This window comes from Tachypleus tridentatus, chromosome 4 (genome assembly GCF_004210375.1).
Source record: "Tachypleus tridentatus isolate NWPU-2018 chromosome 4, ASM421037v1, whole genome shotgun sequence".
In the NCBI taxonomy this organism is placed as follows: domain Eukaryota; kingdom Metazoa; phylum Arthropoda; class Merostomata; order Xiphosura; family Limulidae; genus Tachypleus; species Tachypleus tridentatus.
The window spans coordinates 40135644-40155692 of NC_134828.1; the positions used below are offsets into that span (position 1 = coordinate 40135644).

The following is a 20049-nucleotide window of genomic DNA, read 5'->3' on the forward strand; positions in this document are numbered from 1 at the left end:
AATATCTGGTCTTGTTCCCATTGCAGCATACAGAAGGCTGCCTACCAATGACTGGTACAAACTGCGGTCAACCCGAGTGCTAACACCATCATCCTTTTGCAGTTTCACATTTATACCTGATGGAATTGCAACTGCCTTACACTCAGTCATTCCAAATTTCACCAGCATAGTCTGAATATACTGTCTTTGATTTAATCATACACAGCCATTCTTTTCATCCTGAACAAAATTGAGTCCAAGGATGTAATGGAGCTTTTGAAGGTCTTTCATGCAGAATTTTTCCTTTAGTGCTTCCTTTATGGTGATTATTTTTTCATCATTATCAGTAACTAAAATAATATCATCCACATTTACTGCAACTATTGCTAGATTTTCACCTATCCATATGTAAACACATGGATCTGCTGAACTCTGAACAAATTCCAGTTCCATCATCTGTTCATGAAATGATTTGCTCCAACAGCGTGGTGACTGTTTCAATCCATACAGTGATTTTTTCAGTTTACACACAAGGTTTTCCTTCCCTGGAACAGCATAGCCTTCCAATTGTTCCATGTATATCTCTTCATCCAGATTTTCATTCAGAAATGCAGTTATGACATCCATCTGGTGAATTTTCAAGTTGTTCTGTTCAGCAAATGCAAACAAGGAGCGAATTGATGCATAGCGCACCACTGGGGAGAAGGTTTCCTCGTAATCCAGGCCATAATTCTGCAAGTAACCTTTGGCCACCAGCCTACTCTTGAACCTCTCTATGTTTCCAGTATTTCCATACTTAACTTTGAACACCCACTTATAACCTATAGGTTTTCTTCCAGGTGGTAATTCCACCAGATCCCAGGTGTTATTTTCTTGTAAAGACTCAAATTCCAGATCTGTGGCTGACTTCCACTCCTTTGCATTGTCACTTGGCATTGCTTCATTTAATGTGCTTGGCTCTAACATACTGCATAAGTTTGCAGTGTGACAAACTGATTCACTTGCTGCTGCCATATCAGCATACTCATCATATCCATTGCAGATGGGGAGTTTCCTGTTTCTTGCTTGTCATTCGGCTTTATCTTCAGCTTTAACTTCTGTTTCTTGGTCCACTATCTGTTCACTTTATAAGGATGAGATATACTCATTTGTCACAGGCTCTTGAACAAATTCTGTTTCATTACAGATAACATCACACCGTATGAAAATCTTCCTGGATTTTTCAAAATACAGTCGATATCCCTTGGTGCAGTTATCATATCCAATAAAACATACCTTCATAGACTTCATGTCTAATTTCTGTCCTGACACATCTGGCATATTTTCATATGCAAGACATCCGAACACTTTCATGTGTTCTACATCTGGTTTCTTCCCATACCATATCTCATATGGCGTACTACAATCTTTTATTGCCGATGTGGATACTCTGTTACCCACATACTCTGCAGTAGCTACAGCTTCCGCCCAGTACATTCTTGGTAACTTAGCATGTGACAGCATGCTTCTTGCTGATTTCACAAGAGTTCTGTTCCTTCTCTCAGCAACACCATTTTGTTGTGGACAATATGCTACTGACATCTCATGATGAATGCCTCTTGACTTCAAATATTGCTGGAACTCATTTGACATATATTCTCCACCATTATCTGTGCGTAGGGTATTTATGCGCTCTCCAGATTAATTTGAGTACAACTTCTCAAATTCCTTGAATTTCTCAAAGACTTCTGACTTCTGTTTCAAGAAACAGCATCTGCAGCATCTTGAGCAATCATCAATAAATGTAACAAAGTACTTGCTACCTCCAATAGATGAAGTTTGCATAGGACCACAGACATCACTGTGTACCAATTGCAGTTTTCCCTTTGATCTGATTTCTCCCACTGACTTAAATGGCCTCCTGTGCATTTTACCTTCAGTGCATCCCTCACAGAAACTTGCTTCATCAGACTTCTGGAATTTGATTCCACTTACATTTCCACTCCTGACAAGCTTCTGTAACTGTGAAACACTGACATGCCCTAGTTGTTGATGCTATATATCCAAGCCATTCATGCTGCTGTTTGAGGTTACTGAAGCATTCTCAATGACACTGGTCTTACAGTCCAGTTGGTACAGACCATCATCCTTTCTTGTACCCATGCCATGGAGTTGTCCTGATTTACCTCGGATGTAACAACGATTAACTGCAAACTGCACAATATTTCCTTTTTCAGTAGCAGCTCCTACTGAAAATAGATTGCTAGCTAATTTTGGTATATAAAGGACACTCTGCATTGTGACATGCTTTGAATTACTAACTCTAAATGACATTTCTAGTTTACAGTTTCCAACTCCAAGAGCTTCAACAGTTCTTCCATCACCAATCCTAACTTGCTGAGGCGTGCTAAACTTGTGATAATTTGATAATATGTTCCTCCGGTGTGTCATATGCCAGAATCCACCAACCATTCCCAATTTCCTATTCCTTTATCCCAGTTTGTTACAAAGGCAACACCATTATTTCCATCAGTATAATCTTCTGCCACATTAATATCCACATTCTTAGCTTTGTGGACCATTTCCTTCAGTGTTGGACAATTGTGTTTTATATGTCCCTCTCTGCCACACTTGAAGCTGTTACCCCTTTTCTTTGTTTCTTGTGTTCCATGTGGTTTGAAGTTGCTGCGAGTGGCTAATGTATTTGATAATGTTTCATTCGATGTGGTCTTTTTCTTCTTTTGTTCTTCATTAATCAGTGCCTGTTGCACAAATTCTAATGAGATATCATCAATTTTGGTTTCCAGGACTGTTACAATTGTATCATAGCTAGCTGGAAGACTACCAAGTAAGGTAACAATCTGATCTTCTTCTGCTATTTCCACCCCAACCACAGCAAGCTGATCTGTTAATTCCTTCATTTGTTTCAAATGTTCCTGGACCGTCATGCTTTCTTTCATCTCACATCGAAAATACTTTTTTTTTCAGGAATAGTTTATTGGCTAGAGCATTCCTATCAAAGTGAGCATGCGGTATATTCCATGCTTCCTTAGGAGTTGTACATGAGGTGACAAGATAGAGTTGAGCACCTTGAATATTCGGAACAATTGTTGAAAATGTTCTTTCCCTTTTCCTGCTGAAATCTGCCTTTGTTTGATCATTGGCTGTCTCTGCCAATACCTCTGTTTCAGTCACATGGCCCCATAGACCGTTTCCTCTCAACAAATGTTCCATTTGAAATTTTTATGTGGCCCAATTATTTTCTCCCAACTTATCAAGTGATATTTTATCTTCCATTGTCAAACTATTTCAACCACAACTGTAATATTCCTTGCTTTGATTTAGATCTATAGGGTGTTCAGAAAGTCACTGTGCAGTTTTGTAATCATATGTCTGTTCAGTCTATTTCAAGCCAGCAAATGATAGCAGTGTTTAGAAACAAAATAAGAAGGATCCAAGCCTATATTGATGCCAACGGAAGTCACTTTCAACATTGTTTATAACTGTCATTCATATTTATCTCCTGTATTCTATATTGAAACATGTCTATTAATAAATATATAAGTGCACAGTGATTTTCCGAACACCCTGTATTTCTCCCTTTCTATGACTTGAGAAAATAGAGTGTCAATCAATATTTTACTTACAGTTTATCTTGGTATTTCACAATGGCTTCCAGACAAAGAAAACGAATCACCCAGCACTTGTGATAAAGTATCCATGTAAATCCTGTGCCATCCAACAAAAATTGTTGGATCTGTTTAAGCACTATTAGAGCATTCCTGGGCCCATAACCATACATGTTTATTCATTGAGTACACATGTATATAAAAAAAACTAACTACAGGTGACAGCACTTATCTCAATATTCTTAACATTAATTGTCCCTTCACATAATTGATATGGAAACCTTCAAACATGAATCACAATGTTCACGTATGGAGAAAAAAAATTATTTTCCACATTTTTCAGCCACGAATTAAGATGTAAGCTCAAAAGCAAATGGGGAAAAGCACAAAACATCACATACTCAAACAATCAACAAAAGAAAAACATATGAAAGGTAGCTTATAAAGTGGTCTCCTTTTTATTTTTGGTAGATCATTTAAAGTTTGTGGTGATTACCATTGAGTGAAATGGAATTTTGTGAGGCAAAGCAACTTTGGGCCATCTGTGACATCCACTCAAGGAAACTGAATCCTAGAACCTAGTGCTGTGAGTTTGTAACTTACTACTGTTTCACAGAAGAACTGAAAATCCAAAAGACTAAAAGCAGACACAGGAAAAAATGAATCTAAAGTCTCTCCAAACTGTTGAGGATTGTCCTCATTTGTAGCCTTACAGCTCCATGAAAGACAACCATAGATGCAAATATATGTCTCTATCTCACTACAAATATGTTCAATAACAGTCTCAACTGAGAGTGGCCTCCTCCACTTGATTTTTGTGCAACACTAGATATCAGAAGTGACATAGGATAGACCCAATTTACCTCCATGCCAGAAATTGGCTTCCCAACTGGAAGAGAAGAATTATTTTTATTATGAAAATCAACTAGATAATGTGATAACTTTCAAGGTATCTCTGAATGAATGCAATAATGGAAAACCCACTTGTGATGTTTTATTGAGAAAGTGATAACATTATGTTAATGGGGTGCTTATATACAGTACCAGGATAGAGTGTGCATTAATCTAGATGGAGATAAATTATGAGATAAATATCACCAAAGACAACTGAGTGGGGTATAAAAGAGTGGTACAAGCAAGAAAAAAAATCAGACCAATACTTAGATGAGCAAAGTAAGAAACCCTGGAAGTTGAATAATAGCTATAAGTGTCAACAAGGATAAATTTATTTTGGAAATAATATATATCAATTTCAAAAGACAATTCATTAAGTCATTTTCAGATCCTGAGAAGATTATTTACAAGGATGGGCTAGTATTGAAGCCATTAATTAAAAGAATCCACCTTCTTGAACAAAGGATCAAAATAAACCAGTTAAGAAGTTGTGGATGTAAATGTCAATGTACAAAACAGTCATTATAAGTTGTCCAAGGAGACGATTCCATGGTTGCCAGAAATCTGATTAACCATGAGAAATTTTATGTAAAAGGGGAAAATCATGGCTGAATTTGCCAAAATGAGTGATGAAAAATTCAAGTAACTGATCTTGGCAAGAAGGCAGAGAAGAGTGACTAACCAGTGGAATGGACCCAAATGTTTTACTGACATAACAAAGAGACCATTTTATGGGAAGAAGCCAACAACCAAGAAAAAGATAATCTGCCAAAATGTTTCATTGCTTCTGGAGCATGACAGGATTGAAGGTAAACATGTTTAAAATGAAATTATAACATAAGCACCACATATTAAATGGAATTATATTAGTGAGAAACAAAATTCAGGATAACTGCATGTTATAGGTATCTAAATCTAGGTAAAAAAGTTAGAAGAATGAGAACAGTTGTTAAATGAATATGAAATTTTTAAAACAAAAAATCGAAGTGCAGAAGGGAGAAAACTAAATTTGGATCAAAGCAGACAGTGGATGGGTAAGACCACTCTTATAACCAACGTGTGGAGTGAAAATATGAGTAGTGTACAGTAACTTTAATAATAGGCCATCCACATGACAAATATGAGGAATGTGAAGATTATTCAAATTTTACTAGTTTCTAAAAATATCATAAACAGTGTAAATATTAGAAAATGAAAGAAATAAAGATTCAAGAAATGAATAATCTAGCATGACCATAGTATCCTAAGATATAACAGAAATTAGTTCATGACATAAAACATACCTGAGATGAATAAGAAGTCAAACCCAAGACATTTTCATCAGGATTAGTTGCAGTAAAGGTTGAATATGTTTAAATAAAAAACTGATTTTATTTAAAATCATAAGAAAATGGCAGTGTTCTGAAACGTGGGCATCTATATAACTGTAAAACCCATGTAGAACACCAACAGACAATTTAACATTAAGAGCTTAAGTGTGTTTATAGAATCTCCCTGAGATATCAGAGGAAGAATAAGACTTTCAAAGTGGCAAAATTCGCAATATTTATAGAACACTTAACACCAGAATTTATAGCAGTCATGCTGTTAACAAGACATTCCAAATTATGATGGAAAAGTACAGCTTATGTGATAAGTCACATGGAAGGTGTAGAGTGGAGAATTAATGGTATGTTCACATGTTCTACATTGTGTCAAGGACATTCAGAGCTTTGAGCTACATTTAAAATTTTTTGGGACAAAAAAAGACATCTTATATTCATGTATATTTTAACAGGTCTAATTATTTCCCTCAAATTTTAGCCTGTTAAACACTGGATTTAAATAAATTCTTTGTACTGAGTTTTGAAGTTCCAGAATTCTCAGTGACCTCAGAAAGGATCAGAATATTTAAAAGTGGATTGATGAGTGATGTTCGTTCAAGCATTATTTAACTAAATAAATAATTATTTAGTGTTATAGTACCATTAGTATAAAAAAGTAGGGTAAAATGGAAAATGTATTATTGCATTCTGTAATGCCACCACTGCCTTCTGCATATCTTCAGCCGTTATTTTGACCATGTTTCCAATAATTTATTTTTGTCCTTAATCGTTCTTAAAGTTTTATTTCGTTTTCTTTTAACTCCTGTACTTTTATTGTTTTTTTCCTAATTTCCTATCTCCCATCTTAGATTTCTTGTCTCTTTCTCCATTTTTTTAGTTTTTTGTCTTTCTTTGCTTTTTAACTTTCTGTAAATTTTTCTACAACTTATATTAATTTTGACTCTTTCTTCTAATTTTCTCTCCTTCTCCTTGACTTTCATTTAATTTTTTCTTTTCGTGCTTACTTTTCCTTTCACTGTTTCTGTCAAATTTTATGTCATTTAAAGTACGTGACATCTTGAAGTTCTGTCTAGATAATACTTTAGACATTTAACTGATCAACAACACTAACAGACTCACAAGCTAACAAATACACTGACTGCATAACTGATGAAATCCCTTGTGCTTTTATTATTATTAGAATATTTTTTCTTGAGTCTCTAGAAAATCTGAGGCATTTCATCAAACCAACACACTTAAGTGATACCTAGGTGTCACACATCATTACTATCTCATGCAAAAATTAACTCTAGAAAACAATATAAAATGTCTGTATTGAATTATAGTTCACAACAACAGCTTCTTCAGTTGTGACAAATAACTTTATACAACATTAACAGAGGTTCTTCAAAGTTTCATACCTATCAACTAATACCAATAAAATTTGCTTATAAGCTACAGAGCACAAAATTAGAGAAATTCTGGTATCCAAAACTCTCAAATCTTGACATAAACACATAATCATAGGAAAAAACACTTATATTTGTTCATTAGTAAATTGTTTCTCTTTTAATTCAAGTTCAAGTGCTTTTCCAGTTGTTTTGTTTTTAACACATGGATAACAAGGGTCCATTTTGTCTTACAAGGTTGTTCTTGCACAATAACTCTTGAGAAAAAGTAAAAATTTAAACCTATTTTTTATTTTTCAAGAAGTTATCAATTTTTCTTTGTAAAGTGTCAGTCTCCATTACCACTAATAGTAATTCATTGCATAAGCTAATTACATTGTTACAGAAATACAACTTAACTAGTGAAGGCTTTTATAACTTGTTTTATTAACAATTACAACAGATATTAAAACTAAAGGACAGAAATAAAGTTAAAAAGTATTAGCAAAAAAAGAGAAGCAATCTTTTTAAATCTTTTAATTAGCTTCAGTTTCAAAATTGTTAACAGAATGTGAAACGTTTTTCATAAATATTAGCATGCAAGATGTTTGGAACAACAATAAAAACCTTTGGTTAAATTTGACATATGCATACTTTTCACTAATGTATTCTATTCTTCTGTATGCAACATGCTTAAAATATATTACACTTACAACTTACTACTCCAAACTATATGCAAACCTATTGCACACTGCTGGATTTACTGTTTATTGAAACAAATACTTTAAATGCTTGATCAAATTCAATCCATACCTGTCCTGAACTTCGTGGTGTTGAAGATTGTAAAACAGCTTCCAACATGTATGTTCCACTACCTTGAAGAATAACTGTTGTAAACTCATCGGGTGACACATCTAATCAAACAAGTACATAGAAAACATAAGAAAATAATATGTACTAGTATTTTGTATTTAGGTTTGCAAGCATGAATTTATTTTAAAATATCAACTGCTGATAATACAATGTTGTTGTTTTCTTTTACATCTCTGGATTCTTAAAAATGAATCAGACATCATGACTGCACATTAATACTGTAACATGATTATGCACAAATAAAAATAAAATCTACATAGTCAGAATATACACAGATAGCCGAGTTTCATTTTCAGTGATGTCGAGAAAACCCACTTGTAGAGAAATATATATGCAAAAACGACTCGTTTGGGTTGAGAAAATATTTTACATAGAAGAGCGAACAATGTTTCGACCTTCTATGTAAAATATTTTCTCAACCCAAATGAGCTATTTTTGCATATATGTGAGTTTCGTTTTGATGTAACTTTCATACACATAAATACATAATATTGTCTACCACAACTCTAACTTACCCTTTTTATTATTGTTGCTTTTGTTCAGTTGATTTCTTATTTTTCAGAATTAAAATTAACTATACCTTGTTTGCTATTTTTATTTGTTATGTGTGTCAACTTATAAAATACCTCATACTTCACTTAATTCATTCTTTTACATTAAGCCATTTTACTAGCTATTCATCTCATTCAAATTTGTGATTTTCAAATTCAAAATACAAGTTTAGCATTTCTGAACAATTTAAACTATATTGAAACACAAAATAACAGAACTTGATGCATTTGAATCATTAAGTTACAAACTGATTATAATTGCAGAGAACTACACTGTACTTAAAAACATGGAACTAACATTACTTGCAAGATCCAATAACAGCTGTCTAATCGACTTCACAGTATCTGTAAATTCCTTTTCCCTGGAGCCAATGTCTTGCATCATTGCTTCTTTAGTTGTCACACTCACTCCAAGAGGACCAGGTGTAAAAAGTTTTTTAACAATATTTGTGTTGGCTACAAAGAAGAACAAAATAACATAAAAATTTAAATATCACAAGAGATCTATTGGTCCATCTAGACCATTCCATCCACTAAACTAAATTAAATTAAACTGATCATTCAAACATTCACCAAACTATTCCTCAAACCACTTTAAATTAACTGCATATATTAAAACTGAATGCAACCCTTTCAAAAGGCCAAACATTCTGTTAGAAAAATAAAACTGTCTTAGCTTCTTTCTTCAAGAGAAAACAAATTCAGGGATCTTCAACTATTCTTGTAATGATAATCTTTCACAATGTTCCCAAGTATCATTTTAGTAGATCTCCAATAAACCTTTTCCAACAATTTAATGTTCTTCCTAAGGTAAGGAGTTCAAGATAGAAAAAATGCTATAAATGTGATATAATAAGTTATCAATACAATAAAATTATAACCTCTATAGACTTGTATTCAATATTTCTGTAGATACAGCCTAAAATTGTACAGACAGTACTGTATCCATAAATACAGTCTTTTGTATTTCCATTGCAGGTAAAGTAACTTCCATATTGCATATCAAATATTCATTTCTGGCCATAATGTGCAGGCAAAATCATCACAGACCTTTATTCTTTAGTCTAGCACTTCAAAACACATATCAGGGAGTTGGTGGATTTAATTATTTCAATAATTTTTATTAGACTACCTCCAATAAATGCAACACAAATATTTTCACAAAGTCATTAAAGAAATGTTTTATATAATGCATCATATTTGGGTAATGACAAAATAAAGTACAGTTAAGTAGTCAAATGCAAAAGACAGATTTTAACACAGCTCTGTTGAATGTGCATTTTAAAGAGAATGACAAAAGTTAGTGTTTCAAACGTTTTTGAGAAATGTAAACAAAAGATTTGATTGGCATTTATATCATAGAAAGCATTGGTTCAATGAATGGCACACTTACGTAATATAATATCAAATAGTAAATGATGCCAAAATCACACCACCAAACTCTTAGCTGGGCTAAATATTTACACATTATTATATTTTTGTCATAAGTTCAGTAGCTCTCTTAGAATCTGCTTAGCTGTTGTCATTCCAAATGCTTTCAAAATTTAAGCATCATACAAAAAAACATTCCTCACTTTTATTTTCACAACAAATAGCCCCCTGCTAGTACAGCGGTATGTCTCCGGATTTACAACGCCAAAATCAGGGGTTCGATTCCCCTCGGTGGGCTGAGCAGATAGCCTTTGTGGCTTTGCTAAAACACACAACAAATAACTAACCAATATTACTCATAAATCAAGTTTTTAAAAAATGATTGATTGTAATCTAGCCCCAAAATTCAATTAAATACTCCTTTTACAATGCCTGGCATGCCCTGGAGATTAGAGCACTTTACACATAATCTGCAGGTTGTGGGTATGAAATTCTATCACTGAACAAGCTTGCCATTTCAACTGTAGGGTCATTGTAATGTTCTAGTCAATCCAATTATTTATTGTTAAGAGCAGATAGCCTAGCTGATTTGCACCATAAAGCAACAAACAATCAGCCAAGATAAGCCCAAAAGGTGGCAGTGGATGGTGTTGACTACATGCTTTCCCTCTAGTCTTTCAGTTTCATTGCTAAATTAAGGACAGTTACCTAGAGAGAAGATGGGAACCGAGTAAAATCTGTCAGAGAATCAGCAATGATGTATTAGCATTTAATGTCCCCTAATGGTCATAAACGGCCTTGTGACTAAAAAAAAAAGTATTTATACTACTTGAAACTTAATGTAGTATCACAATGGTATCATATTATAAATAATATGAAAAAAAAAAGATCCAGCCGATATGTGGTAAGATCGTAAACATTATTTTATAAAATATTATCCTGTCATTTTTTCAAACTTAAGAATAGATTTATATTAAAAAATCAACTACGTTAAACATACTAATTAAAATGCCATAATACCAGGATGTTCCCGAATTTCCATAGTGTAATCTCGTGAGTGGACTAGTGGGAATGAAGTGGATGTCTTCAGCGAAACTTGTCTTTTTAAGCTCTCGAAGATCTCAACGCTGTGACTAGCAGTGGCAATAGTAGATAATGAACGGTATAACGTACGTTTAAATGGATTTTGGCTTCTTGGTTTTACAGAGAGTCTTAAAAAACATGTCTGTAATCTAAAAATGGAATGTTTATACCTCCTTAAAACTAATATCATGCACTTATTTAAAGGTTGGTAATGAAAAAACGACATCTCACGTTGCTTTTAAAATTTAAAACCCTTATATAACATCTCAGTGTTGCAACTTGTAGACCTTCTACAACTTACATCTAACCGATTTTCACATTCCGTAAAGGCGTTAGATAACCTTGAAAGTTGGAGTTCAGTTTCACTTCTATCTTATACCATGCACGTGACAGACTTTGTTGATATTATTATATAAGTGTTATCGTTCTCAGAACTCCAGATATTCGTGTATACGATATGCACATATACTTCATTAAATTTCGACTTCAGCAAACCCACCTTGAACTGTCAGTTTTTCACGATGATAAAAACAAAACAAACAAAAAAAAACCCTTCAGCAGGGCTGCCTGAAGTGGATACGGATGTACAAAGTACAAACTGACTTAGCTAAAATTTATGACTTCGTATTATTTATCCAGTCTTGGATTACAAGCCTGCACTATTTCATACATTCTTGATAGATTTACCGTGCAACTGTGGCATATATATCCTACTAGCCTATTGTATATTTGTTATAGATTTTACAAGGGGATATCATATTTTGATGATTTGCAACTAGTATTAGTGTGAATTTGGTAGTCGTTAGTTTGCCGTAATTAACTGCAAAATTTAAAATAGGCTTATTTTATAACACGAGGCATGTTTATTGTTGTTTGTTTTTTTTCAATTTCGCACAAAGCTACTCGAGGGCTATCTGTGCTAGCCGTCCCTAATTTAGCAGTGTAAGACTAGAAGGAAGGGAGCTAGTCATCACCACCCACAGCCAACTCTTGGGCTACTCTTTTACCAACGAATGGTGGGATTAACCGTCATATTATAATGCCCTCACGCCTGAAAGGAAAGCATGTTTGGTGTGACGGGGAACAAACCCGCGACCCTCAGATTACGAGTCGAGGCTTGGCCATGCCGGGCCCGAGGCACGTTTAACCAATATTTTATTACGTATACATAACAAGCAAACTGAATATATGACAAAGTTACTCTTAATAACATTTCAACTCAGAGAAAAATGGGCTAAATATTTTACGGGATAAATTATTAATTCTTATCACTATACAGTTATCAAATGCACTAGCAAACGAACATTTTGCTGCTTAAAAGGAAATCACAAAATTCACTGATGACAGAATTCCTATTAATAAATCAATAAAATTAATGAAGAGAGAGAGAGAGAGAAAATTGATACAATGAGTTTCATATTTGTTTGATATTATAAATGTGTGAAAGAAATTCTTAATCATACTTAAACGTTTTGGTTGTTTAATAGCAAAACAATTGGTTGAATAAAAATTAGGTTTATTGAGGTGTTTTTATTTTCGATTTCAATACAAGTGGGTATTTCATTCTTAAGCCAAACGACTGTTTACTGTATCATTTTCATTGTTAGAAAATTATTTTCTTTGCCTTCTGTCTGGCGAAGTTATCATCGATCCTGATGAAATCGAAAGAACGATCTAATTGGTTTTCAGTTGTAAGGGTTCTCATCATCCAATGGGTCACCAGTAAGTTTACAGATTATGAACGACAAAATTAAGGGCTTTGCTACTATAAAACACACGCAAGTTTTCAGATCTATCAGTCGGTCATAGGCAACGGTAAAGTGCAGATAATTTTTTTATCAGTTTCAGCTTGCTAAAAACTCCCCCTTTTTTTTAGGATTGTGCAAAAAATACAAAATACAGAAATATTTTGGAAAAGTGCATATAATTTGTATTTGTGCAGTTTGTTTAGAATATAAACCTCAACACCGTTCTTGAATAACAAAAAACAACATCTCGATGGTATGAATACGTTGCATGTTCTTGATGAGATGAACCAAATGTGTCTACTATGATAGCAGAGTATATTAATGTAAGTCTTTCATCTTAAATAATGTGACATACATGTTGAGCCTAAGTTGCTATTAATTTATTTTGGGACTCACCTGACAAGTGGGCTTGAAGACAGTATTCTGCTCACTGAGATTCTGCAATTCTCTCTACGTGCTGCTTTGAAAATAGGCCATAATTGCTGAGAAGTTTAATTATTTCTAAACAAATTACAATTATCAGTTGCTCTTTTTCTTTGTGGTCATTCTCGAAAAGCTAAACCTCTTTCTCCCAAAGAAAAGGACAAATCTATAAGGATATTCTTGAAAAAAATATTCTTCTCAAGCTGCAAATCAACACAGGAGTTTGCTGTATAACACCTCTCAAGCTAACGCCACTCAGTACAGCATTTTAAAATGAAGAACACTTCTCTCAGACTCTAATAACATGTTATAAAGTTTCTTCCAGCCTTTTGCAGTTCTAATTGTGGAGAGTGATGAAACTGGAGTCTTGGCAAAAGGTCAACATATAAAACAATACAAAGCTTGCCTAATATTACTTAAAACTAGCCAGTCACATTTACTGTATTCACCATCTTACAGCAAAGTTTTTAGAAGAGGACATAGAAAAGAAAAAAATGTTTTGGGTGTTGTAGAAACCCAGTTCTAACATCTACCTCAAGATTTTTAAGTTGATACACTCTCTATCAGTTAAGGTACCAACATGAAAGTCATTGAGCTGTTGTGGCTTTTGTGATGACGAGAAATCCACTTAAAGTAAAAATGTATTCTAGAGACGGCTGGTATGGGTATTAAAACTTTAATTACAATAAAGTACAGAACAACGATTCGAAACTGTCACCTCAGTGAAATTGGTTGACATCATTGTTTTGATTTGTGAGTTATCATCTAATAAAAAGAAAGCAAAAGAAAGAAGAACAAGAATTTGAAGATGGTCTAAGAAGACCAAAACGTTGTTCTGTACTTTATTTTGATTACAATTTCAATATCCATACAAGCCGTTTCGATAATACATGTTGTGGCTTTTGATGAACATTTTTTGAAAGTGTGCTCCCAGTAGTGGTTACATTTGGCTATTGATAATCACTCTACTTTTCTGTAACAGAATACGCTGTGTGATTGTCAAAGCCATTCATATTAGTATCTTTTCACATTTCATCATGCTCAATCGATTTATTTGAAGTAACAACATTTGTTTTTTTGTAATTTTACTGACATGGCTGATTTTCACTTTTCTTTTCAAAACCAAAAACAAAACAAGAGTTTTGTAACCTTCACCAACAATTATGCTCTTCTTTCAGCATGTTCTTTCATCTTTTAATCCTTCTTTTATGCACCAGTTTGTTTGTTTATTTTTTGAATTACGCGCAAAGCTAGTGAAGGTTATCAACGCTAGCCTTCCTTAATTTAACAGTGTAAGACTAGAGGGAAGAGAATCAATTATCATTACTCACTATCAACTCTTGGGCTACCATTTTACCAACAAATATTGGAATTGACCATCACATTATAACATACCCACAGCTGAAAGGGCGAGCATGTTTGTTGTGACGGGATTCGAACTTGTGACCCTCGGATTACAAGTCGAGCGCCCTAACTACCTGGCCATTTGGGGCTTTTATGCACTACGTTTCGCCCCACGCTAGTACAGCAGTATGTATCCGGATTTACAACGCTAAAATCAGGGGTTCGATTCCCCTCGGTGGGCTGAGCAGATGGCCCTTTGTGGCTTTGCTATACGAAAAACACACACACGCACTACGTTTAGACTTATATTGTTGAGATATTCTCGAGTTGGAAAGGGATTTTAATTTGAAAACATCTTAGATATATTTAAGTAATTAATATACATATATATATTCAAATAACAAACTGAATTTTAGATTTATACATCTAGAATCAATATCAATAAAACCTATTGAGTCGTGAATGTTAGTAATAAATATAAAGATTTAAGCAGTTTCCCTCTTATTGTGGCAAAAAATCAAAACACTAAAAACATGAAACTGCTTAATGAAAAATAAAACAATACAGTATTGATACTGTCGGATTTTTAATTATGTGTGGCCTGATCTTTTACAGTAGGTGTCAGTGACTTATTGAGGATACGTTTCATAAACAAACAAACAGTACACAATCCACTTGTTTTAAAACAATGTATTAAAACAAGTCAGATATCTATCTACCTAAATTTTTGTTACACTGTTAGCTTTCAAAGGTGTAACTATAGCTTTAAATAACTATCTCCTTTCGTCAAAAACCAACACATGTTCTTTCACTTGCTTTAGAACATAAGTTGCAGACAAATCATTCTTCTATATTCGGTTATTACAATACAATATATAATAATTCACTTTAAAAATCGGCATTATATGCTTTTTATGGCTAAACTCACAATTATGCAGTCTAGATTTGTCTGTCAATGTAAAGTTGTCTAATTTTTATTGCCAATTTTATCAACTTATATACATACATATATATGGCAACAGATTTGAACATTCCGTACATACTAGAAATTATGACGTTACAACACTCAATTGCAGCAACGAAACAAATTCCGAAAATTTAAGTAGCATGAAGTTAAACCACAACCATTGAACCAACGACATATTAATTCGCGCACAATTATGTACACAAACCTGTGATAAACTATCCCTTTTAAAAATAACTACATTTAACAATTGTTCAATACTCAAACCATCTAAATTATAATACATTGACTTAAAGAGTCGTTTATAATTAACAACAAGCTCTCTTCAAGAAAAATAATCTTATATTATATATAAATACTGTTTTCAGCTCATGTAAAAAGTCTGTTCATACAGGCTGCACCAACATTTGCAATTTTCTCACTGCTCACTAAACAAGCAGTACCATATAAGTAGTTTCTTCACCTACTGACATGTTGTGGTTTGCTGGCATCTCTCAATGCTTGTCATATACTCTGATCACCACTGGCACTAATAACGCATATACTAAGTTTTGTTTGCCATCTGAACCAACACTTACAGTTCCTTTGGCACCTTAAATGTGGAACTGGCAGTTCAGAAGGTACAATGTCCACCCCATGATCCTCGCACTGTCGATCTGACATCTCCGGTGGTATGTAAGGGGCTGATGGTCTGTCTGGATGATGAACTCCTTTCTTTATAGGTAGTATGAAATTTCTAAACTAGACACTCTCGTTCAATCAATGAGTAGTTCGTCTCACTTCTCAATAGCTTTATATTGGTACACATCACCGTAAACAATCTGTCTTCATGCTTTTGTGGAAGTACAGCTCCAGTTCCAATGTCTGATATTTCAGCCTAAACACTGAATCGATTGTTGAAGTCTAGCATTTTAAGGACTGGTGAACTTCTGAACATGTTCTTCAACTTCTGGAAAGCCATCTGCTGTAGTTGTTCCCACTTCACCTTCTCGGCTTTTCTTGATCAGATCATTCAGCTGTGCAGCAAATTCAGTGTAGTTTTGGGGTGAACTCCCTATAACATTCCTCTAATTTCAGGAAAGATCTGACTTTCTACTTGATTGTTGCAGCTTGTGCATCTTGTATAGGGTAAGTTTCTCCCTTTCCATGGCTATCTATTAATTACCCATCTAGTGTCCAACAAAATACTGCACAGAATAACTGATGTTACACTTTGATGATAAGATGATTGGATCTACTGCTCATGCTCGTTTAAAAAATTCCCTAAGTTTCTTCATGTAGTCTTTCCATCAGGCTGTGTGAATCAGAATGTGGTCAATGTAATGTTCAATGTTGGTAGTTTCATGCAACATTTTCCTCATCACGTGGTTGAATGTTGCTGCTGAGTTGACTAATCAAAAGACATCTTTTTGACCTGGTAGCACCATCTGGTGTTACAAAAATATCTGTTCCTTAGATCTTTTCACTATCGAGATCTGCCAAAAATCATTACAGATGTTTATCTTGGTAAAGAACTTGGTCCCATCTTTGTGTGTGTGTGTGTGGGGGGGCATTAAAATGTGTTGGCAAATCTCACCATTTATTGATAGAAGAGTAGCCAAAGAGGTGACAGCGGGTGGTGATGACTAGTCGCCTTCCATCTAGTCTTAAACTGCTAAATTAGGGATGGTTAGTGCAAATAGCCCTCGTGTAGTTTTGCGCGAAATTCAAAAATAAACAAACAAAAAGCACTGTCTGGATATATTTCTATATCATTGTACTTTTATCTTTTTCTTAGCGATTTCATTGATGTAAATATATGTATATGTTTCCAGAGTTTGTTTGTAATAACGGATGCAAAGTTGCAAATACATTTTTTTAAAATTAGTTTACAGTCACTTAAGTTTATGATGTATTTGGGGAGAGTACATCTTGGAAGTCGAGATCCTGTTTTGACGGCTTTATTAGGATGTCGTTTGTAAATGAGGTTATTTGACATGTTACAGAGCTGTCATACTCGAATAAAGGCCTAATATAGGCTTTGTATATTGTTAGAATAAATTGGCTGCTAAATCCCCATATCCTTTGTTTGTCCCTCCTATTTGATGAAGAGAAGTAATTATTCGTGAGGTATCGGTAGATATTTAGATGGCCAAGCGTGTTAAGGCGTGCGACTCGTAATCTGAGGGTCACGGGTTCGCCTCCCGGTCGCGCCAAACATGCTCGCCCTTTCAGCCGTGGGGGCGTTATAATATAACGGGCAATCTCACAATTCTTTGGTAAAAGAGTAGCCCAAGAGTTGGCGGTGGGTGGTGATGACTAGCTGCCTTCCCTCTAGTCTTACACTACTAAATTAGGGACGGCTAGCACAGATAGCCCTATAGTAGCTTTGTGTGAAATTCAAAAAACAAACAAAGAGATATTTAGATGCCTCGTATAATTATTTTAATACAAACAGAAAATAATGAAGTAAAAAAAAAATGTGTTTAGATTGAAACAAATAGACGCTATTAAGGTTAAAAGGTGATATGAAACTTGGATGATGAACCAGGAAGAATCTTGGACAGTGGACCAACGCCACAGTATAGGCTATTGTTTTCAAGTGAATGATTAACTAACAAACTTAGAAGTTAGTGAACAGGAAAGAAACTTTGACCATTTAAAGATGCGTCCGTATGAACTATTAGTAACTAACGAGCTTAGTAATTCATAAACAGGAAGCGAGCTGAAACTCTGCAGTATGAAAAGGCCGACAAATCACAATTCCACTGGTATAAAAGGACCTTAAAAAGACGTTAGAAGACATGATCGAGATCATCATATAGAGTGTTCACATCTTATATCTCATCTTCGTTAGAAGAAGAAGGGGCAGAAGTCAAGAAGGAATCGAGGAACAAGTAAAGAAGATATCTCTTGATGTTGGTAAAAACGAGGTCATTTCACGCCCAAACTCTTTGTAAGTAATTTTAATACCAGTATTCCGTAACATTAGTCATCATTATTATTAAAGTAAAAGGATTATCTATGAAAAATATAATAAAGACAAACTGTGTATAGGTATGTGTAAATACTAAGTGTTTGAAGGCTTAAATAAAAGTGTTATTGGAAGTCTTAGTTTGCAGTCTCTTTGTTTTAACTACAAACCCTCAAGTTAGTACCTGCGTGGGGCCTGGCATGGCCTAGCGCGTTAAGGCGTGCGCTTCGTAATCTGAGGGTCGCGGGTTCGCGCCCGAGTCGCGCCAAACATGCTCGCCCTCCCAGCCGTGGGGGCGTTATAATGTGACGGTCAATCCCACTATTCGTTGGTACAAGAGTAGCCCAAGAGTTGGCGGTGGGTGGTGATGACTAGCTACCTTCCCTCTAGTCTTACACTACTAAATTAGGGACGGCTAGCACAGATAGCCCTCGTGTAGCTTTGTGCGAAATTCCAAAACAAACAAACAAGTACCTGTGTGCTCCATTCGCCCACTGCATCCTCACTTTAAATAAATATTTCATGTGACAGCAGGTAGTGTTATTTCAAAACTCCAACGACTAAGCCGAAACAACCCACTCGGCCTGTCTGCAAGTCAGCCCATGACCGTCACATTGCTTGATGTTTCAGATAATATAGCCTACACGGTCTGTACATGAGAATCTTTTGTTTAATGTCACGCTTAGAAATTTAACTATATTGATGAAACACATTAGCGCATTGCATAATTTGATATTTAACTGATGTAGTTCTTCATTTGTTATTTAATCATATGATGGAAAACTATAGTTTGAGAGTTGAGAACTACCTGTCACTTGCTGCATCATAGAGAGATTTTGTGTTGATGTTTGTTCTGTTTTTGCTGTGACAAGTGGATCTAGTCAGGTGATCCAAATAGTAATATCATCAAAATACTGAAACGTCAAAGTGTATATTTAGGGAATGGCATACCGTTAACAAATAAGATGTATAACAAAAGACTTAATACCAAACTTTGTGGTATGTCCGATCTAGATATGTCATTGTTAATTTTAACCTTATCAGTCTGTTTAGTTAGAAAACTTTATGTCTACTGAATGATGGGGTTAGGGACTGAGCTCAGCAATTATAATTCAAACTATTCTGCCAGACTGAGCCGAAAGTTTATTCGACATCGAGAAATATAGTTCTTGTACTTTGCTTTTTGTTAAAACCCTAAATAATAATGACTGGAGAGAAAAGGTGTAAACTGCAGTTTGGTATGATAAAAATGTTTTTAAAAATAGTGTTAATATCTTTATCTGCCCTGGGCCTATGTATTTTAAGTTATATTAATTAACCAGGAAGGCGTATATTCATATAAAGCGTTTAAATTAACCTATCAATTTAAAGTATTTCATGGACTTTTAAAAGGTTAATTATGTTACGCTTTTGGTTTCGCTCATAGAAAAAGCCCTGAGTTACTTATGCTATCCATTGCGAAAAGTAATTGTTGAACATATTATTCATGGTAAGAAATGATTAAAAATAACATACAATAAATCTACGTTTTTATTATTTAGGTTACGTCACATTTTGAAATGTGAA

At 34.4% G+C, this 20049-nt stretch overlaps 1 protein-coding gene across 6 annotated transcripts in view; it reads right to left on the reverse strand.

Annotated features, from left to right (window-relative positions):
• LOC143248904 (2-aminoethylphosphonate--pyruvate transaminase-like) overlaps positions 1 to 12066 on the reverse strand; it is a 47144-nt gene extending 35078 nt beyond the window's left edge. Inside the window, exons 1-4 of one of the 6 annotated variants that reach the window (XM_076497848.1) lie at positions 11353 to 12061; positions 10172 to 10290; positions 8901 to 9053; positions 7987 to 8087 (exon numbers count right to left, since the gene is read on the reverse strand). In XM_076497848.1, coding sequence (XP_076353963.1) covers positions 7987 to 8087; positions 8901 to 8982 — 183 coding nt within the window. In that variant the 5' untranslated portion in view covers positions 8983 to 9053; positions 10172 to 10290; positions 11353 to 12061. Of the gene's footprint in view, positions 1 to 7986; positions 8088 to 8900; positions 9054 to 10171; positions 10291 to 10968 lie in introns of all 6 variants that reach the window. The other 5 variants (XM_076497846.1, XM_076497847.1, XM_076497845.1 and 2 more) reach the window with 5 other exon arrangements.
• Positions 12067 to 20049: the final 7983 nt, after the last annotated feature.